This window comes from Limulus polyphemus, unplaced genomic scaffold (assembly GCF_000517525.1).
Source record: "Limulus polyphemus unplaced genomic scaffold, Limulus_polyphemus-2.1.2 Scaffold853, whole genome shotgun sequence".
NCBI classification, from domain to species: domain Eukaryota; kingdom Metazoa; phylum Arthropoda; class Merostomata; order Xiphosura; family Limulidae; genus Limulus; species Limulus polyphemus.
In genome coordinates this window covers 68,184-96,133 of record NW_013666463.1, presented here as the reverse complement: position 1 = coordinate 96,133, position 27,950 = coordinate 68,184, and the positions used below count along the sequence as shown (strand labels likewise).

The window sequence follows — 27,950 nt, the reverse complement described above, 5'->3', positions numbered from 1 at the left end:
TATTCAGTTACTTTATAGGCCATCATAATGTATGAAAAGTGTAACTTAAGGGAATTTTTAAGAGTACTTGTGGATTGGGTTAAATTGAAAATTTCAAATACATCAAGGGCCTTATACTACACGCTTTTCGGTCAGAATAGCTTGTACCTTCTATTCAGATATCCCCCGCCATACTTTTCATCAATTGTAAAGCCATAAGCTGTCACTGTTCCATGTGATTACATCCTCATTCCAAATCTATGCAACACCCACCTCAATTGAATCTTTGTATTCTCCGAGTGTCTAATCATAGACATAATGGATATTTCATGCAAGTTATTTTCATAATAGAAAAATACAAGACACACGTAAATATATTTTACAACAATTAAGTTAAGAAGTATTTTTTACTATCTACAAGAGTTGCAAATATTAGCAGCTTTATAAACACAAATTTACAAAATATGGAGATGATTATCCCAACGAGTTTCGACGTACTACGTACGTCATTATACACTTGAAAATGACGTACGTGGTACGTCGAAAGTAGTCGGAGTAATCATCTTCATATTTTGTAAACTTGTGTTTATAAAGCTGCTAATCTTTACAATATTTTACAACAAACTCCACAAAGAAGTAAGGAGAATTAATACAGCTTTATTGTCAGTCATTTGATGAAAAATTACACAAGTCAGTAATGTAAAAAAGTATGTTAGCTTATTCTAATTACAATTACGAAGCAAATATAATTAGGTATATCAGAAATCCGCTTATTCAAGTGCGAGATACAGTTCACATTATTTTCTTTAATTACTGGATAATATATATGATTGCTTTTTACCTAAGTATTTCAAGTACAATATATATATATTGCACACAACTAAATCCAGAAACTATGAATACTTCTTCTGAACATGATTTACTAACTATTAACAACAAAAATAGTCTTTCATACAGTGGTAAAAACATCAACAACCAAACACTTCTACAGAATTTATATTTAGATCATGTATAGTTATATTATTAATACAGCTGTTAATTTCATTCTCAAACACAAGACCTTTCTTTACAAGCAATTAGAAACAACTAACTGTTCAGAAATGCTTTTAAATTATACAAATTAATATTTTCATTGTCAGTTATCGCTACTAGAACAGAATTGTCATCAGTATCAACAGTTAGCACCAGGTTTGTTACTAGATTAGGAATTAGAGATACGTATAAAAATATATGTATATATAAAATAGATAACCATGAACTTTAAAATCAAATTACCTCCCTTTTCATAGTTTGTTTGAAACAGAAATGATAATGAAAAATTTTTTTTTTAAAAAGTTATTTTTATATACGTTTGCTTTATTCTTGAATTAGTATGTTAAATTATGAGAACAAGGATGTTTCCAATAATACTAAATAAAAATCAATTTAACGTATTTCAGTAAAAAAAGATAGGAATGATGGACCGTTATCAAAAATACTACTACTACACATATAATCATTGCTTAGTTGTGATAATACTGAGCTTGCAATGAAGTAAAATACTAAACTACACTTTTGTGACCTGTGTTGCACAAAAAATATGTAAATTCAATGCACAATATTTTCTTAGTAATTTATGCTCAAATAAAACATTTTCTTTCACATTATGAAATGACAAAATGTGCATAATTGATTAATATAACTGTTTCTGAAAAGATGAAAGAAATGTAAAAAAATAAAAACACACAAAAAACAAATACACATAACAATTCTGTACTAAATGTTTTCCTCCAAAAGAAATATTATTTTATTGATAGTTTGAAATGATTAATTAGTTTTCTAAGCCTACTTAATGTTAGCAGAAAGTTATGCTGTGTTTTCAGGAAAATAATAAAGTTTCCATTTAAACTTAATGTACTCAATTTTCATAATTAGAAGTAGAAAATTAAAATTAATGACAGTTATTCACTTTCAGAACAAATAAATGCCTAATATAAGAAATGCTAGTTTAATCTCTTTACCAGTACTTGTATCATAAAAGCTTAACTTATAACAATATCTTTATATAACTCTTGCATTATATTGTTGCAATAGAGTTCATTATTACATCAATAGGATGGAGTCAAGGGCATGAAGTTTAATAGTGATTATAATAACATACATGTAAAGTTCATCTCGTGCTTCTCTGTGTATTGGCAATAACCATTTAAAGGCATACAAGATGACAAAGTCATCATAATGAGCTTTAAGAAAATGCTTCAAAGGAACCTTTTTTTTAAATCTTACATTTATGAATTTTATCAAGAAACCTATGGTTATTCGAAGGTTTTCTTTTGTTGCATATTGGAAAATAAGATTTTTCTTTATAAATTAATGCTCTTTAGAACCTTTTTATAGGCTAATAAAGTATAAACCATTTATGTGTGCATCAAACTACCACTTCAAAATTCCTTTTTATTGAACTCTTATACATACAAGTTTGTACATAATGTATAAACCCCAACTTTCCTGGTTTAATTCCACTTTTAAGCATATAGTACCACTACCAACATTAATTTCAGTTTATGACTAGCATATTATATACAATCTGTGTTATATAAACTAGAAAAAAAAAAAGTTCATAAACTCACTGAGATTTATTAAAATTCTAATATGTATTTCAGAATACCTGAAATTACACAATTGTATTACAGGCGAGCATAAAAATAGAAGCTTAATGTCAGTTTAGCAAAAATATAAATGCTTTACAAGATTTCATGGTAACATAATGTGCAGATTGTGAAGAGATATTTGTGTTTTAAAATATGCTGGAGATTGGAATGAAAGAATCTATGCCACTAAGCGACACAATGGATATAAAACTTTCAAAGAATACATATTCTCATAGTACACAAAATGACACTGACATGCATGGCATAAGAAAACTTGAGCATTTTTTTTTTCTATGAAAGAAAACTTCTCATGATACATTCACTATATATGTTATGCATGTATGAAAGGTTTTTGGCTAGGACATGCTGTTATACAATTAACACCTTAGTTATTTCCATGAAAAGAAAATACTCGTATGCAACTCAAGATTTAGGAAGAATTTGAAATAATATGCAACAAAAATGAGTCATTCACCAGCAAATTTTGAAAAGTGATTTCTATTAAATCTTCTCTAAAACTATGGCATGGATGGTGATACTAAACAAAAACATACATAATTTTAAGTTTCTATCAGCTAGAACTAAAACTTTTGCAGTAAAAACATATTCAGTGGCTTATTTTCTATTAAGAAATAATTTTTCTTTGCCAAATACCAGGAACAAGTTAAAAACAAATCTCATACTATACAAATATATGTTACTCTTTTAAATTTTTGTATTTAGACCAAGAATCATCACACCACAGTTTGATAGATCAACAGATTACATGTTAGACAGATACATATTTAATAAATGCTATACTTTTAACTTGCTCAATGAATTCATTCAGGGAGAACCATAACCATGATATTCATCAGGAGCTTTGTTCCCATACTTTGCTCTGCGAAGAGCTGCTAACCGTTCTCTTGCTTCCTCTAGCTCTCTCTCTTTACGAAGAATTTCTTCTCTTGCAATAATTTCTTGAGCTATACCACCAACCATTCTCTTATTAATGACCAGACTTCGTTCTTCATTATTTTCAATTGATTTTTGGGCAGAACGAACCAAGTTATCTGTAGCTTTTTTAACAGCATTTCCAGCATTCTACAGACATATAAAATAATAATAATTCAAATTGCTAAACACAATTTTTCTATTTCTCAATGACAGTTTAATGCTGTGTAAGTAGGATTATTTTCACACTAATATTATGTTAGCATTGCTGAAAGAGAACTTCCCTACTTCAACTGAGTAATATTTAGTTTTTCACAATATATGACTGATTCACTAGTCCTAAGAGAACACAGCAGCACAAAATGATATATAAGCATCATTACAAGTATCCTTTGGATTATAAGGTCATGATTGACTACCACATAGAAAAACTATGATAATGATTTAAAAAAAAGCCTTATTTTTTCCGATCTCTTACCTGAAGACGTTTCATGGCTTGCGACTCGGGATCTGCTTTAACCTTACATGCAACAAGCAGCTGAGCTGTTGAGCTAGCAACCTGCTTAACAGAAGAGATGAGCTTTTCTTCTGTAGCGTGACCTTGCACGAGTTCATTAGCTGATTCAACAAGGCTGTGAGTTGCAGCAGCAACAAGTCGTGCCTGAAAGAAAATAATTAACAGATGTTTTACTTGCATTAACCATATTGGTGTTTGGGGGTTTTGGTGCTAAGCAATGTGGTTATCTGCGCCAAACAACTGGTATAAAAATAAAAACAAAAGGTAAAAGACTCAAATAGATTTAAAAATGCCAATGGCCTGTAAAAATACAATCAAGCTGGACAGTGTCACCATTGCCAATGACACCGTCCAACATCAGTGGTAAACACATAGAAAAGACATGTCTAAAATGGTGCCGCTGCTCACACTTGAAATGATGGCATGAAAGTAAAATATGGGCAATTGTGACTTGAATGTCACAAAGGCCACACACTGGCAGGTCAGTTCCATATAAAAGAAAATGATGAGTAAAAAAACTGTGACTAATACCTACACAAGACAACTTCCTCCCTCTGATCGTTAAGGAAATTAGACGGCCAAACAAGAATAGTAGGTTTAATCTAGAAAAGCTTGTTGGGAAGTTGCTCACCTCAAATCAAATGCTAACTGGCACGAAACCAGGCTTTGATCAAAGGACCAAAGTCCATATAGGAGACAGGCAAGGCTGTGATAGCACCAGAGCAGACAGACTTAGCTGTAGCATCACCACGCTTGTTCTCTAGAATACTGACATGGCCAGGTATCCAAAAAAACTGGATAGAAATGGATGACAGAAAACTGAGCCAGTCGTTTCTGAATGTCAAACAGAACAGGGTGAAAACTAACATTAAGCGATTCCAAGGTATGTAGAGAGCTAAGAGAGTCCATATAAATAGTACAGTTAGTGTACTGGTTAGCTTCTATGTGATTCAGGGCAAGAGAAATGGCATACAACTTGGCAGTGAACACAGAAAATGTAGAAGGGATCCTATGAGCAACCACTGAGCCACAACAAACCGTGGCCGAGCCCACAGAGTCACTTGATTTTGAACCCACTGTGGCAGAGCCCACAGAGTCACCTGATTTCGAACCCTCCGTAAAAAATGGGAATGGAAGAATGGTTTGAAAGATGTTCGGCAAACAGAAGATGGTATTTCCAATCGTGAGTAACCGCCCTCTTTTGATGACTCAAAGAAAGGTCACAGGTGGGGATGGTAATGAGCCATGGTGGGATGGGCTGATCCTCAGCAACATCATCCAATGATAGACCCAATTCAGCCAGCTGTGCCTGGATACATAAGCGAAAAGGAGGAATTGCAGACCGTCTATTCTGAAAGAGCATAGCCCACAAAAGTAGGAAGACACAACCCTAGGTGGGATGCTGTGGTAAGGATTGAAGCTTGGTAGCATATTGTAAAGAAAGTTGCAAACATAGGAGGTGTAAAGGTTCATGGGACTCAGTACAAACTCTGGACTGGCAAACTGAGGAAAGCCCCTGAGCCAAACAATATTGTAATATTGTATTCATAAACCACCATAGCTAAAAACAATTATAATGAAAAAATATAAACTCTTGGCTCCTCTCATTAAATATGAATATTTCTAACTATATCGGCCAGAGAACTTTGTACTCTGAAGTTTTTTGTTACACTCAAGATGCAAAAATTAGAGTGATTAAAATTTAACCAATATATAATGTCATGTTTTCATCATCATTATAGATCTTTAACATGTCCACTAAACTAACATCTACATAATTATAAATCATAAGTATAATTCTTTTTCAATATACGCTTTCTTTCTTCTTATATTACACTAACAACTTATCTCTTAAAAAATAATTAATGACCTTTGCAAGTTTTCTATAACTCAAGTATGTTGAACTAACTCTCTAGCAAGAAGCACAGTATAAAACAAAATGTGTATTACCTGAAAGTTGTATTCGTTTCAACAATTCATACTTGAGAGATATGTATAAAGCACAAAAGGTTGCCCGATTTATTTTAATTACTAATGTTTCATACATGTTACTTGCAAAATTATCTAATAACTGAATCATAAAAACTATGATATGGTTGGTAAAGGTTTACGTGTACAGGAAGATAACACTTACAGCTGATACAAGTCCCTCAGACCACTGACCATCATCAGAAGTATACAGAGGATGAGCCCCAATCTGAAACAGTAATGCAGAAACTCGTAGATAAAAAATTTAACACACCACCACTATCACTTCAAAAACTTTCGTTTAAGCAACAATTATTGAGGGGATGTTATTTAAAATGTTGATTCATGGGCTGATTCAAATATAACACCAGTTTTTTAACACATTTCTAGCAGGTATCAGGACTTATATTCAAAGATATTTAGGGACTTTCTGATTTACGATAAAATATGGTAGAACAATATTTGTTTCTTTTCACCACTTAAAAGAATAACATGCTAGTATGATTTTTCTTGTCCTTTGACACAAACATTCTGAGTGATGTAATGTAATTTTTTTTAAAAAGTTTAATAAATAAAGTTGCATTTCAAAAACTTGATACATCAGAAGTTCCAAAAAAAAAGGTTACAGTTTGAAATTTTTTTGTTGTTGTGGAAGATCAGACCTATTTTCTTTTTAGATTAAAATAGAATTTTACAATTAATTTTAGTAAAGTAAGAACAGATATAGTTCTGTTGTTGCTCTTTTAGAAGTTAGATATTTACAATGTTTCAAATACTTTAGGAATACTGTGTAATTCAAATTTATGAGTAAAATGTAATTTTTAATAATTTTTACTAAGCTTACACAATCAACATTTTTATTATAACTATCATAAACTTTTACTATACCATTCCAGCATCCACCAGCTCTTTCTGTGCAGCAGAAGCAGCTTTCACTAAGGCAGACGTAGCAGCTGTTATGGATTTTGCTGCTTCCAGGATCATTTCATCGAAGTTCATTTCTTCATTGGCTTCCTAAAGTAATTTATTGCTATATTTAAACACTAGGAGATTCATGTTTAAAAGATAAAAAAAGCTGAAAAGGACTTTTGTTTTCTTGTAATTTTCAAACACCCAGAATTTGTTCACCTTGTCTCCCAAAAAAACAGTAAGCCAAAAACAAAAAATTGAGATTCAGAAATAATGTATGGAAAATAAAAGATTTAATATTTTATAGATTAACTTTCTGATGCAGAAGTTTAATATAATATTAAATAAAACGTTAACTGTTATAGCCCACTTCAGTAATATGTTTAAAAAATGTAGACACGATGAAAAATTGTGGTTTAATTTGGTGGTATACACAATGTCTCACTTATTATTAACTTTCACGATTGTCAATCAGAATACTACAACAATCAGTCATTTTTATCATTAATTCCAAATTGGATATTCCCAAGGTTAAAATTTTTAGATTACTTATTTTATTGGAAGAAGACGAACAAACACAATCATGCAATTTTTAAAGTTAGTTTCAAAATTCTAATATTAAACTACTTAGCATTGAATAGCACATAAAAAGCTTTTGCAATCACAAAAAAGAATATTATTATTTCTCAAAAACAAAGTATTCCTAAAAAGGCATAGCTATGTTAATTAAACAATTCTATAATGATAAGAAAACTAGTAACTTATGACTTTCTGTTTAAGGAAACATTTGATTTGCTTCTCCTCTAGTTTATGATCAAATAATGCACTACAGTATTTGATGCTGCAAGAAGAAACAGTTTTTGTATTTTTTGTTTTCAACAAAGACCAATTACACATAAACAATGATGCACATTTAAATTTCAACTGTACTTTTAAACATACTATTAGACCTATATTTTTTGTACCAAAGCCAAGATTAAAGGTTTTTTTGATAGGTATTTCCCCCCCTCTATAAGCATATGTTTGACTCTTAGTTGAAATAAGTTTCACAACCAAGAATATCAAACATATCTCACAGCATAGGGATCCTTTCTTCTCTGCAACTAGGAAGTGTTGAACCGCTTCTGCTCTGCCTGACATCTTATTGTGAAGTAAAATTAATCTTATATAAATTTTATAACGGTACATAAACAAAAAAAACTCATCTAACTGTTTAGATTCAACCTATAAACCAAACAATACAAACCAAAACAGAAAAAAAAAGATCCAGGTAACAAACCTTGATGTCGTTTCTTCTTGGCTTAAGATGGGCCAATTTTTTGGCAGCAGCATCAATGGATGAGGCTGCTCCAAGCAGTTCAGTTTCTGCTATCACTGTTGGATCATCTGGGTCAACCCAGTCTCCACCTGAAATTTTTATCTTATTAATAAGGTTTTGTTTTATATCAAACTGTTACCAAAACCAGTTTTTTTGGCTTCCTACTGAGATTTCATGTGATAGCAAACATTGAAACTCAGTATTCAGTAACAAATATCAACTTAAAATATATTGCTACTGTAACCTTCTGCACTGGTTATACATTACAACAGTATTACAGTATTAAAAAACAACAACAATTCAGCACTTAAAAAAGACAGAGAATACATATTGGTTATACTATTTTCTGTATGCATGCATTATCACTATAAAGGACTATTACAGATGACTAAAAATCATATTACACATTTACTGTGCAGCAAAGTAGATGAACTTTAAAAGGCTATTCTACACCATACAATAATATAGTTATTGTTGTAGAAAATATATTTTTTTATGCTTTTAGCTCAAAACAACTCATTATATCATATCATGTTAGGCTTAATGGAGTAAACATTAAAGCAAAAATATATAGTAAATAGTAGCTTAAGAGAGTTTATGACATCAAATTCTAAAATAACAAAAATAAAATATTTTACATATAATATACAGTCTGTTTCTATAGATGATCTATACACAGCATAAATGAGAATTAAATTATCTTATGACCCAATTTTAATGACAACCTGATAATGATCCAAACATGAGATAATAATCAAACTGTAAGAACAACAAAAGGTAATAACAGAAGGACTGAAGTTTTATATATTGCAAACCTTGACATATTTTCTCAAACTGGGAAAAGATATAAAACAAAAACTTAAGCATATGATATTAATTACAAACACAGCCATACAGAAATTAAAATATATATAATGTTCCATTTAGCAACACCATTGTATTTTTTCTTCTGAACACATGTTTAAGCTTCTTAGGATGAAATACATTATAATCTCTACCTTTAATTTATTGTCATAGCTAACCTTTTAGGGCTTCTGCTCCACTCACAATCTCGGAAACAGATTGAGCAATTGTTCTTGACATTCCAATTAACTGCTGCTTGCTCTCATGGCTGGGTCTCTGAATTACCTATTTTTGACAATATTTTTTGCTTATTAATAGATTTCTGAAAAACTATTAGTAGCAGACTGGTTTAATTTCTTATATTACAAACATTTTAATTATCATTCACCCTAATGTTAACTCAAATAAAAGGTCTTTAAACATAAACTAACTAAGACCTCAAACCTAAATTGACATACCTTGATATTCAACACTACCTTTGAGTCTAAACTTTATAATAGTTCTTCAACTTCAATTACAGCATTTGGCTTACTTGGTTTTAAAGTTATTTATAATTTTAGAGTGCACAAGCTATAATAAAATCAAGCTCAAACTACTGTTATTTTTCTACTTTTCCTACACAGAACAAATTAAGGATCAATATTATGAGCAGTTACAGGGGGAATGACTTGATGCTTAGTGATAACTTTTGCAATGTTACAATCAACAGTCTTTTCAAACCTACTTGAATAAAGAAATTGTGTTTGTTTGTTTTGAATTTTGTGCAAAGCTACACGAGGGCTATCTGCACTAGCCGTCCCTAATTTAGCAGTGTAAGACTAGAGGGAAGGCAGCTAGTCATCACCACCCACCACCAACTCTTGGGCTACTCTTTTACCAATGAATAGTGGGATTGATCGTAACATTATAATGCCCCCCCTGGCTGAAAAGGCGAGCATGTTTGGTGTGATGGGGATTCGAAGCCGCAACCCTCAGATTGCGAGTCGAGCACCCTACCCACCTGACCATGCCGGGCCTGAATCAAGAAATAAAAGTATAAATAAATATTTAGCAAAAGATTTCTTAACTTTGTGGCAACAGTAATACTTCTAATACTGTCAGTAATACTGACAACTCTGCTGAATTTTAAAATGACTTTACATTTCCTATTAAGCATAGTATATTTATAGATCTGTAAAAACAAACTAGTATCATAAAAGAACATACGTTTATAAATAAAGCTACAAAAATCTGTATTCACTACAAACAGATCCTTGTAAAGGACTAACTAACCTGATGAACCATTAACAACAGCTCTCTGTAATTTGTGGCACAACTACGACTTGTCTCCAGAATTTTTGTTTTAACTTCATCACTTTCAGCAGAATAGGCAGCTGCCTGTAAGGCACGAAACAAAATGCTTTAGTTAACACACAAGGGAACTATTTTTAAACTCCAAATGTATTTATAAAACTTCAACAAGTTTTTACAGAGACTGCAAATGATAATAATCAATAAATTATTTTTATCATTTCCAATATAATGCACGTGAGTATCATAAAACAAGCACTTTTTTTTTCTCCACAAAATTTTGCCTCATACGATTATGTTGTTGCTCTGTCTTATTTCTCAGTGCAGTCACTTTGGTTTCTATTTTCTGTCAATAGAGAGACAATCCTTAAGTTAAAAAGTTCTGGTATGGCAATCAGTTCTGGCTGAAAATGTAACTTATTGCAATTGTTGTAATTAAGCCAGTTTTAGCTTAGTTTCTTCTGCAAAGAAGTATTATGTTCAAAATAGATAGTAATATTTAGGAATGTTGAGTGAAGTTACAAGTTTTGGGTAGGACGAGTGTACTTACTCCACAATTGATCATAATTATGCATAGATGTACATTCAGATTGAGTAACCTAACCAAATTTTGTGAAGGATGATGAACTGTTAACAAAAGATTACAGTGGACGTATGAAAAGGAAACAAGCTAGAGGTGAATCTGTCCATGTCTAGTTATGTCATATGAGTGAACACACAAGTATTTCATCTTCAGTTGTAACTCATTCTCCACTATAATCTAACAACAAGAAAAAAAAACAGAGGAAGAAGACAAGAAATATAAATGTGTAATGTTTTATTATAAATGTAAGACCCGATTGTAGTTCAAAATTTTTTCAGAAACAAACATCTTGTATTACATGTTGGTTTGTTTGTAGTTAAGCACAAAGCTACACAATGGGCTCTCTCTGTGCTCTGCCTACCAAGAGTATCAAAACCTGGTTTCCAGCATTATTAGTCTGCGGACATACTGCTGTGCTACTGGGGGCTTTGTATTACTTAACCGAAAGTAAATCCAAATATCTCATGCTAAAACCTACTTTTGAAGTTGTCAAAAGATCGAAAATAGCCTTCCTGCTCATATTTGCAGCAACAATTACATCGTCCTGTTTTCCACTATTTCCTGCAGCAACTGCTTTTGCTGTGGCTATAGTAACGGGTTTAGTCACACGAACAAGCTCTTCTGGAGTGGCTTTTTTAGTGGGAACATCAGACAAGTCAAAGGCCTAAAAATTAAAAGTTGATATTTGTTTTTGTATTTTTAATTTAAACCAGAGCATTTTCTCATGATTAAGAAACATAAGCTATGGTGTTCATAATATTTTAATTGTAATACACATGTAAAAAACTTGTAAGATACATTAAAGCTTTCAACTATATATATGAACATTTTAAACCAGTCTGTATGGAAACCACTCCTAAAACTACCTTTAGTTTTTACTAGCTCAGTTACTGTGTTTATAATAAACTAACATTTCACAAATTTAAGAATAAAAACATACAAAACAGAGTCAAATTTTAAACTCTTCGACCTAACTTTAATTTCATTATTCTATACAGTTAAATTAGCTATTTAAAGGCACAACCATAATCTGAATGACTAAATTACCAACTTAGGTAGATTTATCAACCATTTTGACTTAACCACTTCAATCTTACTGCTTGTACATTTAAATATATTTAGAAATGTGTTACTGAAAAATAAAATGTATAACAAATAACTAACAGAGAAAAAAAACCGATAATTTATTATGACTAAAATACAATATTTATACTTAATTAGAGAAATGTTAAAACAAAATAAACAATGCATGTCAAAAACTATGTCATAACAATCACCGCACACACATGATGATAAAATATTCATAAATGTTGTGGTTAGCAAGAATAATCTATAAAAGTGAACCATACTTAAAATTTTTATGAAGAAAGTTGAGAAAATGAAATTCTTGTTTTTTTTTTATATCTGTTAACTTTAACATGTCACTGCATACAGCCTTGCATTTCAGTACGAGACAAGAAAACTTTCTTGATGCATTACGAACACATAAGAAATCATTTTGCTTCATTTAATACTACAAATTCTACAATGTTACACACTCTAATTTCTTGGCCAATCACTTCAATGGTAGATTCCAGGGCTCTTGTTCCACGAGAATGCTCATCCTCCACAGATTTGACTGTTTTCAGTAACGAAGTTACATTTGTTACCATTACCTGTAAAAACATAGTTTACATTACGTTTTATCAAAGAAGAGCTCAGTGGAAGAATATGCATCTACATATTATTGATAGTAATTTGAATGCCTGTGAAGGAACATAAAACTGCAATTATAATTATTTTTTCTTTGTGATGTATAATAATACGTTTGTTTCGCATATTTTCACAAAAGCTTGCAACTACATGAAATAATTACTATATTCACCATCTTCTAGTAGAGTATAACAACTGTTAAATAATTCACTTCTTTAAAAAATTAATTTTTAGTAACAGTTTGGGAAGATGACCACTTTATGTCCTAATAAACAAAAGAAGACTAAGCTAAGAAGGCTTGTGAATTTAAACTTGATAGTTTTGTTGGTTTTTTAAAAGCATTTGCCTTGTAAGCAGAAACGGGAGTTTCAATCCCATTGCTCTTAGTTTTTGCTTCTTTAGAAATTGTAAACTGTCCAAAATTAACTAATTAATTCTGTCTTGGTCAAGTTCTTTAAATATCAAAATCATAACTTAATGAAATTCTATCCATGTAAAAGAACTACCTTCTGCAGAATTGAAATAAAAATGTGTAAACTAAAATAAACTTGATAACATTAAGTGCCTCTACCTTAGCTGATTCTTTCAAATTGGTCATGGCAGGATCATTTATACTTTTTCCCGATGCAGCCTTTGTAGCTTGGATAAGATCACCCAGAGCACTGGCAACATCTTTTACAGCATTAATAATCAGAACCTATAATGCAATGTGAACAAACATGTACAAATCCTTCTAACTTACATTAAAAACTAACATAAACACCCAAGGAAGATCTTAACATTTTCTACATATTCTTTGTCTTTTATTTTGCCAGATGGGAATATTAAACTTTTTTCAAGATCTGTTGAAGTTTCAGGAAGCTTTTTTGTTTGAAAAAAATCAAAGAGTAACAACCTTTTTCTGTTTTCATATAAATATAATTTTTGCTATTAACTGTTTTATGATTAATTTTACTTCAAACTATATCTCTCTCTTGAAAAAGTTTTGATAACAAATACAGACTAATCATTTACTTGAAAAAAAAATGTCTGAAATAAACGAAAAGCTTTTTTTTTCCTCGCAGTGATTACGATGACGAAAAAAGAGCATTAACACCTAAAGTTAGGAGTATTAATATTTTGTTAGACCTATTTTATGAATCATTACTGAAAAAAACCAAAATAACCCTATAAACTAAAGTTTCTTTGTCAAATAGAAAAGCCTGTAAGAATGGTTCCTAATTAAATATTAATACAAGCTAAAAATAAGGACTTAAGAATTTACTGTATATATTTGCTATAAACCAAGTATGAATAAATTTAGATCAATTTGTAATTAAAAATAATGTAACTGAATTTAAAATTACTGTATATTCACATCACAAACACACAGATGAATGAAACCATTTACCTGGATGGATCATAAAATGTACAACAATTTTTAATACATTAATTCAATTTTGTACAAAATGCATACTACAAAAAGATTTTCATGATACAGTTCCAAAAAACAACACATCTCACCTGAGCTTCAGGGTTATTTGATCCCAAAGATGCTGCTCCAAATTTTACAACTTCAGATAGCTGAACAATAGTTGTCACAGCATTCTGAGCAGCCACAGCTAACTGCTCCTGACTGGACGCAGCTCCAGCAACTAATGTTTTTGTATCTTCTACAAGTGCTTTTGCAGTTTTCAAGATATTCTCTCTAACAATTTTAAACATTATATCAACTATAAATAGACTTAATTGTTCTTATTTTAATCTATTCTATTGCCTGATCATGTCTGCATATAGAAAAATGAGGCATCGATCTCTACATAAAATAATGAAAAGCAGGTTAGACAATTAATATTGTTTCATTAAAAATAAAAGATAATGTTATGTTCTGTTGCTATAAAATGACAACTTCAACTTTGTTCCATTAGAAACAAATTACCTCCTACTACTGTGTTGATGACACAAGTACTTTAAAAAATACTTTTGGAAAAAGAAAGGCAAATAGACTAAAGAAATTTAATTTTTTAGCTTTAAAATGGTAGAGAAATGCATAACGTTTTTGTTTTACAAACTCATTCAAATTAAACAATAATTCAGTCATGATGCATGTCGTCATTCCTTTGCCAATCAAAAAATATGCTCCCTACTGAATAACTAGAGTGAGTTTATAGACTATGCATTAATCATGCATTTAAAAAATGTATATATATATATATTACTATTTAACAGAGATGAATTATACAGCCTAACATGTAACTGAAAGAAGTTACAGACACAATTCATACAATAATAGAATAATAAAGTATACTATATTGTTAATCACCTAAATATATATCATGCTATAAAAAAAAAGAAAGACATATTGCAAATGAAATTTACCTTAGAGATTTCAAAATAAAAAAATAGACTACCTACTTATAATATATATATTTTGTGATTTGGGTTACAAATTAAAATTCCAGTTCTTTTGTTAAAAAAGTCAATATTTTATTGTATACAAAGATATATTTTTCAGAATCAAATTGCTATGATCTTCCAACAATAATGTTAATATCAATAATCAATATTTTGCAATGTGCCTTATGCATTGTATGATGAGTAAATGGATTCCAACAGGTGAATTAGGCCAAACTCTGTTGGGCCGATATAGCCCTAAGGCCAAAGCTAGCTGCGATATGTGTGAGAACTTATTATATAATATAGATTTGTGAGATTTAAGGATGATAAAATAATACTTGATACTTTATGATGTTTCCAAAATAATAAACACATTATAGTCAAGATATACAGAAGATGCTTTGGTATCATCATCATGTCATATAAGCTTTAATTTAAGTCATTAGTGAACAATAAAAAAACAACTATTAATTAAAGTTATAAGGATTAACCTAATACCTGTGATCAGCAAAACTTTCATTTTCGTTTTCTGCACTTAAGGTTCCAGCAGTAGCAAACATGATAGTAGTATCAAGATCTCCAATTATTCCATTCACCGTGCTAGCAGCATTGATGCAAGCCTGAGTGCCTCGAGAACCAGCTTGGAGAGCTGCAAGCACAAAGGAGGCCTAGAAAAAAGTTAAACAGTGAGTGAAAATCGATTTCTTGAAAAGGAAGTGCTCTTAGATTTTTTATGAAACCTATTCCTTCTAGATTTAAATTACTAACGTCTTTGCTGCAATGATAATTTTGTGCTTAAAAAAACAAAGAAATCATAGAATGCATAGAGAAACTTTATGGATGATTTTAAAATAGAAAATGAAGTCACGTACTTACAAAAAATTGTTAAAATATACTACATTTTTCAAGGTATTTGTGGTACTGAAAAATTTAAATTACAAAATATCCATACAATATCAAATTAAGACCCCAATGAACATTATTTAACATTAAAAGCCTTAACTAACGACAAAACACTGTAAGAAACTGATTCAACTAATGGTAGTAATACAAGTATTAATATGTTAAATGTTACCTTTCTCTTCTTCTCTTATACTTAGCTCTTTGAATTTACAACAGTAAAAACTTTGCTGTACATAACTTCTTTGTGTATAAACTCACAACTTAATCAACTCACTTTTTCAGAGACATTTCTTGCATTTCCAACCACATCACGCTGACAGAAGATATCATTAGGATTACTTTGACAGGCACCTGCAGATTTGGTCAGATCTATGCATGCTGTTCCCAGGTCCTGCACAGCTGTTCTTATTCTACTAGCAACCTAAAAGATTAAAATTAAATTGATTTTTACTTCTTTAACCTGCAAAAACAGGAAGGAAATAGCTAAACTAAAACAAAAACACACTTAAAGAAACCAAAAGATAACTTTGCATGAAAAACAAAACATAAATGTATGTAGCATGATGTGGAGAAAAGGAGAGACCCTTATTTTCAATTCCCTTAATCTAAAATACGGACCTCATTTTTCAAGAACATCAAAAACCTATCTTATGCATTCAGAATTTGTTTAATATCAAAACATCTAAATCTGTTGCTACAGTACAAGATGTCTTTGAGAAAGTTGTTCCATGAAAGTTACAACTCTGCTAGACAAGCATGAAAGGAAAATATATCAAAAGAAAAATACAACTATTTGTAGATGTTCTTCAACATCATATGGTTAACAGAATCCAAAGATAATAGAAAATTTAAACCAGCAGTATACAAGTAATGTGAAGTATCCTGCTCTCCTTCTATATTTTATTTCTTGATGGTTTAATCTTTTAATGTTATTGGTTGATTTTCTTGTCTTTCACATCGATGCTTATCACTATTTACCTGTTCTAAGTTTACATTTTATACTTGTATTTCATTTTGTGAATTTGATGATGCTGAAGTATTATCAGCAAAACTTGGATTTCTTATGTGTATTTTCATTTATTCCTGTTTAACAATTTCAGAAATAAAAATATCTTAATTTAGCATTGGGAAACAGCTCAAGGAACTGATAGCTTTTGACTTATTGAAAAAATAAGTATGTGTGCTAAAATGTGATACAACCATACACATTTAACTTGTTGGATTATAATCATTTACAAAGGACTGAGTACATTACAATGATTTTGGAGCCTCACATTCTATGTCACAACATCCAACCATGCTCTATCTGATGACTGCATCTTGCCAATAGCCCTGCAGAATTGTTTCCATAGCAAATTGCTCTTTCATAAGGCTTTCATGTCCAAAGCACACCACTCCTACTAATTAGCTTTCCATAATACAATCAGTATACAAGAATGATAATTTTCCAGTACCCTATTTCGACACTCCAATCACATAGAAATCCATAAGTGCTATGTCTAGTGACTTCACCAGTTTGTCTTCATACTGAATAGTATAAATGCTCATTTCACTCTCCAGCTGCTTAAAGTATATGATGGCTAAATCTGAGTTATGACTTGAACTCTAATCTGGTGAACCAATACCATACTGACTTCATTTACAGATGGAGATTCTTCTTGATTATGTTGCATACAGTTGCCAGGGAAATGTCTGTTGCTTTTGCCACTGACCATTGTGTTTGTGGATTCTCACTTATTAAAAGATGCTAAACTTTACTTACCACAGCTGGGGTACGACTTGTTGCAGGTCTCTTTCAGGATAGTCCTAGTGCCCAAGCTGATCTACATTCTTTTGTTTCTCAATGCCATTAAGAGTAATGGATATCCCTATCTTAGGAATTCTAACTCCTTGATGTGAACATATCTTTATGATATGAGTGCATAAATATTTTATGCTGGAAATGCAATTAACCCTATAGTTATGGATCCCCTTTCTGTGCATGTCACAAAGTTTTACTGAGTTACATTCAATGTATGACAATGAAATTAGCATTACAATGTACATTATAATTTAATGTTTAAATTCCTTTATTTCAAAATAAACTTTAAAAAAACCCTTAATCTTTGGTTTTGTTTTCCCATGACACACAAGTCTTAACTTTTGTTCTGTGTAACTTAAGTAATTCTTCTTATACACTAGATGTTATGTCTACTCAGAAACTAAGGTGATTGCATGTTCTGAGAAAGGAAAAATAAGTCCCTTAGGAACTCTTGACAGAAGCCACACCCACTTTCTACACATAGTCATGCAATTTCATACTCAACTCTACTTATTTGTGTACATGTTTATAACCAAAAGAAAGAGCACATTATAAACTACAATCTTCTAATGGTTATTTTCAAATTGAGATGCAGAATTTCTTACAAAGTATGTCAAACCATTCTAAGCATCGTTGTTGCTTTCATTCTTGCTAGCACTTGGCATTGTTAGTCACCTAGAAATATGTTAGTTAGATAGACAGTTAAATTGTAATTAGGTTTTAGTTTTATATTTTAGTTAATTGTGTGTTATGCTTTAAAATGCATATTAAAAAGGTTTAATACTTTTTATAAATATAACCCAAACTTTGTCTCAGTTCATGAGGCTTAGTGTAGTATGCGAGAGCAAAAACATCCTGCCAAAAGTTAAAGTATCTCTCCCAATTATACATTAATATTGCTCGAGAATGTCTGTTGACTTATGTCATGATAAATAATAATGGTAAAGGAAAGAAAAGAAAAGGAAAATAAAATATTAAAAATAAACTATGCTGAAAATGTAGACTTGCAGTTAAGAATGTAACAAAATGAAGATCTTCTAAGATTATTCGACGAAAAAGATTAAAGGGTATGTACATTTTTTTCTATATCTCAATTTTAAACATTTAATTACACTATGCATTGACGATAATACTAAAAATATTTAAAGTCTGAGTGCAAATAACTACAACACAAAAATAAATCTTTAGTTAAAATACTTAATTAGAATAATCTCGTTCCTTGTGTACAAAATACTTGTAATCTTACCAATTGTTGTGAAAATACGTTAAGAAAAGTCAGAGTTATCGTAAGTATTGTTAAACTGTGTATCATTCTTCATACAAAAGCAGTGCCAAATGGGCACATCCTGCAACCACAGGGTAATTTTTTGGTGACATCACACAATTCATGAAATGCCAAACAATATATAAATGTAATTCTGTTCCATTCAATTCCACCTGGAATATTGGCTGATTTGCATATTTAAAATCATTTTAACATAATACATTTAATCCAGTACATGATTATCATTTCACAGTCATTTCTGTCATCTGAATAAATCGTGAGACTAGTTTTTTTGCAGCAGTTTTGAATTAAATATTTTAAACATACACCAAGCACATGCAAAGTATCTAATTTTTGCACACTGTTACTCCTACTCACGTAATAATGAAAAAGCAGCAGGTTATAGTATAATGTACTTTCTTTCAGGAATTTGTATGCCTTTAATTAATGGGTATACTGACATAAATTTGTACACTATATTTTTCACGTCTGTACACAAAATTGTCTACAAGTGTGAAATTACTTTTTCACACTTTTAGTTGGCATTATAGAAGTTACAAAGTGAGTTTTTTAAACTTTGAAAAGAAAAAATCCAAGATAACTTAAAGGCTTGTATAATGTGTTCATTCAACAACAGTGTAGCAGTAAATATTACCACAGATTTAATTTTATTGTAGTAATAATAAAGTTATAAGAATATCCTTCATGTTGTATTAATAGAAGTACAGGATTTCACCCCTCACACACACAGTTTGTATTAGATTGTCAAGAAATTAATGTCACATTTTGGAACACTTTCATTAACCACCCTCCAAAAAACATACATCATGTATAATAGTTAAATGAACCCCCTACACGTCACATTAGTGTGGCCTATATAATGTGTAAAGTTTAGTATACTCTAATCCCTTATAGTGATGACACACGACGAGACACACATTCGGCATGTAATGCTGTTTGAATACAAGAAGGGAAACAATGCATCTCTAGCCACAAAGAATATCAACGAAGTTTATGGAAATGTTTTGAACGTTCGTAAGTGTCAATGATGGTTCAGAAAATTTCATTCAGGTGACTTTAGCCTTAAAAACTATGACGGTAGGGGCTGACTTGTTGGAACTGATATTGATGCTCTGAAGATGCTTGTTGAGTCTAACCCAAGGCAATACATTTGTGAAATGGCCCTGAAATTGCATGTCTCTCATGAAACAATACACAAACATCTAAGGAATATGTGAAAACTCCTTAAAGGAGGTGTTTGGGTGCCTCAAGAACTCTCCGATGATCATCGTTTCCAACATGTGAACGTTGCTTCGTCTCTTCTGGCACATAATGCACGTAAACCATTTTTGGACAGAATCTTCACTGTGATGAAAAATGCATTCTCTATGCGATTATTAAATGTAAAAAGCAATGGCTCAATCCTAGACAAAAACCACTTCCGACCCGAAAACCTGGACTCCATCCACAGAAAGTGATGCTTTGCATTTGGTGGGACATCAAATGAGTAATTCATTTCAAACTTCTAAATCCACAGTGAACTGTCAATGCAGAGATCTATAGTCAGCAACTGGAACATTTAAATCAAGCCCTTCATCAGAAACATCCTTCACTCGTCGATCGGAAAGGTGTTTTTCTTCTCCACGACAATGCATGTCTACATGTGGCACGTTTGATGCAACACAAGATTATGGGGTTGGGAAGTTCCCCCCACCCACCATATTCTCCAGATATGGCACGTTCAGATTATCATCTTTTTCGTTGGCTGCAACACCATCTTAATGGGAAAACGTATGTAAATAAAGAAGGTGTAAAGAGAACATCAACATGTTTTTTGCCTCAAAGCCAAGTGATTTCTATAATCAGGGCATTAACAACCTGATTGTATAATGGAAAAGCATCATCGATAAGAATGGAGACTATGTCATTTAATAAATGTTTTGTTTGATATACAAGTTGTTTGGATTTTTCATCTAAAAAAAGCGACATTAATTTCTTGACGACCTAATAACTATACTCAGTGTAGAAATCTAGGATTAAGCAATTTTGTTGTTGTTGTTGAGTTCACCTAATTTTGATGTATTGTGACATAAAGAAAATTAATTAAAAATTACACTGCACTAATTTTATCCAGTTGTTGTCAACCACCACTATGGTACTAGGTGAAAGGCCTTGTTGGCACTGGATATAAGTGTAGTGGAATTATTATTATACACTCTTCTTTATTTTCACTCAGAAGTTCTTATCATAAATTACACAAAAAATGTTACAATTAAACAACAAGTGCATCTGAAAGGCTGATCCTTTGAATGCTTTACAATGTCTTTAAACAAAATGCAGGGGAAAAACTGTACTTCTATACATAAATTATGATTTCTTGAAAGACTTTTATGTCTAACAAAGTAATGAAAAATAGCTCTTTGTTCAGTTCTCAAGCGTAACAGTTATAAGTATTAAAGTATGTTACTTAAAATGATACAGAATTACTTGGACACTCAGTTATGTATAGAAAAGTTGTGGATCCATAGATTAAATTCCATAACACACACACACACACACACACACAACAAAAAAAGGTCAAATAAAATACATACACACACACACACACAAACAAAAAAAAAGGTACAAATAAAATACATACACACACACACACATGATTTTTTTTGTTCTAAACTGGAAACAGACAGCTTCCTAAAACTGCTCCTTCAGTTTTTTGGACTTTCTTCAAATTTCCAATACAATTCAGCATTGCATCCCTGATGTTTGAAACATGCATCACAAGGTTTTATCAAAGATATTAATAATTAGCTTTAATTCCAACATAACATTTTATAAATATAACCATGTTTTATTAAAGTCATAATAATGCTATAATACTGGTTTAAACTTTTTTAATCAATTAGACAAGTAGGAAATTCACTTTTTTTTCACATCATCCACTGCAATTATTATAAATAGCTTCCTTGATTAAAGTTAAACTTTTTTTTCCCCCGATTATCATTTTAAAAAGCTATATTTATCCATCAACTAATAATAATCCAACCTTACCTCTGAATTTGAGGTGGCACTAACAGCTCCCCTGGACTCATTGGCAACAATAGCATACTGGTGTGATAAGTTTGCTGCCAGCGGGCCCAGATGATTAACATTGGTTGTTGATTTAGCAACCTACATTGTAAATGACATTTTACACCTCACAATGTGCTTTGATTTTTTTCACTTTTACAAATACAAAACTATTAATGGTTGGAGACGGCTTGAATGGGTAATGAAGAAAAACTTTAATATAAGTTTAACATAACAGCAAATGTACAACATTGCGACAAGGTTTTGTCATCATCAGGTACCAACCATTATTAGTCTCAAAGTGGGTTCCTCGTCATCAAATTTAAATACAAAACTATATTTTCACTTTGTGTTTTAGAAAAACAAATACGAGAAGCAATAAGAGAAACACTCTGTAGGTAACACAGCTTTCACTGAACTTAAATTTAATTAAATTACTTCATTGTAGAAAGTATGACCAATAAATAAAAGTTGCTAAAATACTTAATCTCAAATATGCAAACTTGGATTTGTATTAGAAACAAAAAAAATCAAGTCATTTTAACAACTAACATTAGAAAAGTCCAAACATACAGAAGACATTTTATATTTAGTAACAACTTTAGTTAATCACCAGATGACTAGAATATTTTGAAATCCATCTTTATAAGAAACAATTTCTACTTTCACAACTTTATTTTCTGTTGTAAAAAATTTTATATCCTCCTCCCACCAAATTTGTTTGATAACTACTTCTCATGTTTGTTTACATGTTGCAGAACGTAATATTTCCTTATTTATTCTTGCTAACAACTTTTTTTTCAAACAAATGTCCAATTTCTGTTTTAATTCAAGAACAGAATCTTATAATTTCATTAGGGCTGGAACCCACCCTTGTCATGATTATACGTAATACAATAATTTTTCTCTTCTATTGAACAAGCCCCCTAGTGGCACAGCAGTATGTCTGCAGACTTACAACACTAGAAACCGGGTTTCAATACTTGTGGTGGGCAGAGCACAGATAGTCCATTTTGTAGCTTTGTGCCTAATTACAAAAAAACTACCAAACAATTTTTATGAATTTACTGTATTACACTGTTTGTTTGTTGTTAAGCACAAAACTACACAATGAGCCATTTGTACTGTCTGCCATGGATATCGAAATCTGGTTTTTAGCATTATAAGCCTTCAGACTTACTACTGAGCCACTAGAAGGCCATATTAAATTGAGTGTACATCTTAAAACTTAATACCAATATTATCTAAATATATTTTTAGGACACATTATAACTGTTTTTTATTAAGATTGACATAACAAGAAAGCCACTTGATGTTCCTACCGTAACATTACCAAGAATATTTTACTCAACTTACCTGAACAGAGTAAAAGATTTTCTGTACCTTAATTTTTATTTCCTAACAAAGCTTTCCAGCTTTCATCAGATAAAAAAAAATTCCATACTAAATCAAAGTAATGTGTCTTCAGTATGTTTTGTTGATGTAAAAATTTATTGTACATTATTTGCCCTCCTCAATATATGTGAACAAGAACATAAAACTCAAGTACACTACATACTGGACAATACACAAACTAAATTACCATAAATAATTGTTGTATCTTTTATTGAAGTTAATCTTATTTTATCATATATTCTTTAATGGAAGTTGCTTTAAATTTCATTATAAAGTACTTAAATTTGTTTTTTCCTTAGTTCTCCATCTACACCTTATTTTAAAATACAATTTATTTCTGTATATCTATCTCACTTTTAGACAAAACATGCATGTAATGTGACACCACGTTTCAAGAACACCACTTGCACCTTAAACTACTTCTTACTGTTGAAAATTCTTACCATATCTTGAGCAATTCTAGCTATTTCTTTAGATGCATTCACCATTTTAGTTTGGTAGTCAGCAAATGAGTCACTTTCACTGAGTCTAACATGTTCATCAACCTGAATAATCAATGATATCAATTGTTATGTATTAAGACAAATTTTAGACTTCTAAAATTTCCAAATCAAAGGGCATTCACAAAAAAAGTATCTTTTTAATAAACTTATTTTATTTTCAGCTTTATTCTCCATAACCTACAACAAAAGCATCTTAAGCTGAAAATATTTTCAACAAATTTTTCCAATAACACCATTACTCTAGCTGTTATTATAACCTACTAATACACAGGGCAGTCTTACAATATACAGAAAAAAAAGTTCTAAACTGTTTTATAGTTAATAACTATGATGCCTACTTACAAAACGTCGTGCTTTTACATTCCACAAATAAAGGCTGTGTGTTAAACGAAAAAGAAAAAAGCTATCCTTTCAGGCATGAACACACATTTTTAAATAACCACTCTATTAGAACCTTATCCACTGTGAAATTTAACCTTCACATGGATAATAAGTTCTCTCATTCTCTTTTCTTTTGATGATGTTTCAGTCTCTATGCTGCAGCCTTCTTTGGGACCATAGAAGATTCCTAAGATACCCAAAATACTACCTAGCCTACACATAAGCAAACCCTTTTAATACTTGGTAACTTATATTATTAATAATGAATACTTAAGAGTCCATACTAAAACTACACATAAGGTAGGAGCACTTAAGAACTTCTACAAAAGCAGGACTAAAACAATTCATAAAAAAAAAGTATCTTAAATATATATCACCAATATCAAATAATGGTATAAAAATTTATGTTCAAATTCCCTTTTGCTGCTTTACTTGAGATGATTGACAATTTAATAAAAGCTTCAGAAACAGTGGTTGGACTACTAAGATTCTAGATTCTTATACCGTAATTTACATAAATAACATACAATTAATATTTCTAACAACTTCCTACTCATCTTCTAAATGTGCACCTCCATCAAACTTCACAGTAAAAATCAACATTGTTAAGAGAGAGTACGTCCGATACTTTATTTAATAATGATCCTTTCAGAATTTCAATAAAAATAAACGATGTTACAATGACATTTGAATAGTATATTTAAATTATCAAATATTCTACACCTGCTTGCATATACAGAAGTTCTTTTTTTATGATCAAAGAGGCAAGGGAAGAAAATCTACCTTAGCAACTGACTTATTGAGAGATTCAACTAATCCAGTCACTATTCCAGCTTCAGTAGCTGCAGCCTCTAATGTGTGCAAGAGATCATGTAGAGCATCTTGCATAGCATCAGCAGAGTCTTCAATTTCTGTGTGACCATGTGTAGCCTGTAGAAACAAATAAAACAGGTTATAACAGATAAGAATTGTTTGAGTCTTCAATTTCTGTGTGACCATGTGTAGCCTATAGAAACAAATAAAACAGGTTATAACAGATAAGAATTGTTTGAGTCTTCAATTTCTGTGTGACCATGTGTAGCCTATATAAACAAATAAAACAGGTTATTACAGATAAGAATTGTTTTCTCACATTTTGCAATTTCTCTAATAATATTTCACTGTTTTTTTTGTTTGTTTAAAAGTTGCAAATAGCTTGCACAACTTCATTATTTTTCCACCTTTTTTTTGTACTCTCAAGTGAGGATTGTTAAATGTTATTATATAGACTACAAATTACAAAAAAACTTTGCTTGACCTTTGGATTCCCTCCACACTCTTTGGCTGCATACACAAGCTGTAAGGCACATTCAGAAACTGTTTTTGTTTGGTCAAGTAGTGCCATCTGTTGTTTGGAATTCAAAGTATGAGATGCACTACCAACAGCACTTTGAACAAGTGGGCTGAAATAATTCACCATTTGTGAAACCTGAAACGAAAATTACACTTATATCAACTAAAAATATACATTTAAGTAAACAAATGATTAAAAAAGATCTAATAAATTTACCAAGAAAGTTTTAAAAATAACTAAAACACCACTAAAAAGTCTATTTATTTTTATTATTATATATCTAAGGTAAACGATGTAAACATATTTTTTCCTACTTGCACTATATGGTTATGATTTTACAAATATGTCAAACATTAGAAAAATTTATGAAAAAATAATACAAAAAAAAAAAACAAGACTCTACTTATAAAAATTACATTCAAAAATATTTTTGAATGCCAAATAAATGGTCACTTTATTCAATTCGCAATCTTTATGGAAAAATAATTAAAGGTTACAATCTTTACTTATTATATCTACATTACTATCTATAACTAAATTATAATTCTTGTAGAAAATATAGATAAACACAGAAAAAAATATGCATTTAATAAGTAGCATGATGGGAAAGAAACCAGAGAATAGTGTGTTAAATGTTGATTAATTTTTGTTTATATTACCAATATACAATCAGCATTTGAACACAACTTACAGCATGACCAATTTTCTCAGCTTCCCCTTTAGATGAAGTTCGAACACTGTCTATCCTGTCCATAATTTCAGTTGCACTGTTTTCCATTTGTTCTTGGAAACCCTTTGATTGGAAAAGATAATTATGAATTACATTCACTGAACCTCCACATCTATCAAATACGTGATGCTCTTATATGTGTGCTTGCGTGTGCACAATATTGGGGTATTCATCTCTTTTCTAGCTTAATCACTATTTTAGTAAGTATGTTATTAGTTCTTTTTAATCGTGTACTTTTATAACAAGAAATTTCACCATTAAAAAAACAAACAAAATGGATTAATAATTCTCAGTCTTGACAAGGACAGAAAAAACACTAAAAATTAACTTAACAGCTAATCCTCTAACCAAATCAATTCAACAATTATTTAAAAAATCCAATAACAGAAGAATGCTCAGAACAGACCTATTGACATTTAAGCATCATACAAATACGAAAAGTACTGCAACTTAAGTGTTTTAGTCAACAAAGGTGTGGCGGAAAGAAAAAAGGTTTGTTTAAATCTTGTTCTCTAAATTAATCTATCAATTACATTGTTTAAAATAGCTAGAAATCTAAAAACATTATAAAGTTACCTGTATTTTAAAAGCTCTTAGAAACTTTTTGAAAGTTTCCAAATTAATCCTATATGTACTTTATGGAAATTAATAAAATTATCTGCAAACCTGAGAAATACAAAAAGTTTCCAAAATTATGTACTCAACTTCCAAAGTTTCAGTCAAGTATTAACAAATGTTTACAAGCTTACCAAAATGTAATAAATATTAGGCTTACGTTACTCCAAGATGACAAGTTAGTAAACAATTTGGCTATACAATAAGTAATTTCAAAAAATAAAGAAAATAAAACATTAAGAGCTCCTCAATTTTGTGTTTTATGCTTTGAGCTATTAAACATCTCACTTAAAGTATAAAATTAAACATCTGAGCTTTACTTAATTACTCATACGTAATAATTCTTTAATTCATAAAAATATTCTATTTCAAATGCTCCTTATTTCTTGAAACTCACCTTCAGGGTATTGTCCTGACGAGGTGAGAGATTCTGACTCATGATATCCAGTGCTGCTTGATCCAATGTTTTGATACAAATACTTAACTTTTTAATAGCTTCTTCACATTCATTTTGACCTGGGGCTTTATCCCTGGAATTAAAAATGAACAAATATTTTGACTTACAACAATAAAATCTTACTTAATACAAAGATACAAATGCAGAAACCATGTTAATTTGTCCACAAACATTTGTTTCTCTTTCTCACTGATGGGCTTCCAGCAAGGTTTCAGAGCAGATTCTTGACTTCTTTCACACAATAGAAGTAAACAACAGAGAAAATCAACTGACACTTTAAAGTAACAAAATGAATATTTGAAGCTAAACTGGAAAAACCAAAACATGCATTTGAATGCTATGCATCTCCTAAATGCCAATGAAAATGTTTATTTGCTTGTTTTGAATTTCGTGCAAAGCTACACGAGGGCTATCTGCGCTAGCCGTCCCTAATTTAGCAGTGTAAGACTAGAGGGAAGGCAGCT

General features: G+C 30.8%; 1 protein-coding gene across 1 annotated transcript in view; it reads right to left on the bottom strand.

The window, feature by feature from the left end:
* Positions 1-616: 616 nt before the first annotated feature.
* LOC106460878 (talin-2-like) overlaps positions 617-27,950 on the bottom strand; it is a 91,369-nt gene continuing 64,035 nt past the window's right edge. The window contains exons 42-60 of the mRNA XM_013920634.2: positions 27,427-27,559; positions 26,376-26,477; positions 25,649-25,819; positions 25,135-25,281; positions 23,911-24,012; positions 22,055-22,174; positions 16,216-16,362; positions 15,537-15,706; positions 14,166-14,349; positions 13,234-13,359; positions 12,509-12,625; positions 11,449-11,634; positions 10,370-10,474; positions 9,277-9,382; positions 8,216-8,343; positions 6,916-7,041; positions 6,194-6,256; positions 4,021-4,203; positions 617-3,692 (exon numbers count right to left, since the gene is read on the bottom strand). Of these exons, the coding sequence (XP_013776088.1) occupies positions 3,435-3,692; positions 4,021-4,203; positions 6,194-6,256; positions 6,916-7,041; positions 8,216-8,343; positions 9,277-9,382; positions 10,370-10,474; positions 11,449-11,634; positions 12,509-12,625; positions 13,234-13,359; positions 14,166-14,349; positions 15,537-15,706; positions 16,216-16,362; positions 22,055-22,174; positions 23,911-24,012; positions 25,135-25,281; positions 25,649-25,819; positions 26,376-26,477; positions 27,427-27,559 (2,674 nt within the window). The 3' untranslated portion in view covers positions 617-3,434. The remainder of the gene's footprint in view (positions 3,693-4,020; positions 4,204-6,193; positions 6,257-6,915; positions 7,042-8,215; positions 8,344-9,276; positions 9,383-10,369; positions 10,475-11,448; positions 11,635-12,508; positions 12,626-13,233; positions 13,360-14,165; positions 14,350-15,536; positions 15,707-16,215; positions 16,363-22,054; positions 22,175-23,910; positions 24,013-25,134; positions 25,282-25,648; positions 25,820-26,375; positions 26,478-27,426; positions 27,560-27,950) is intronic.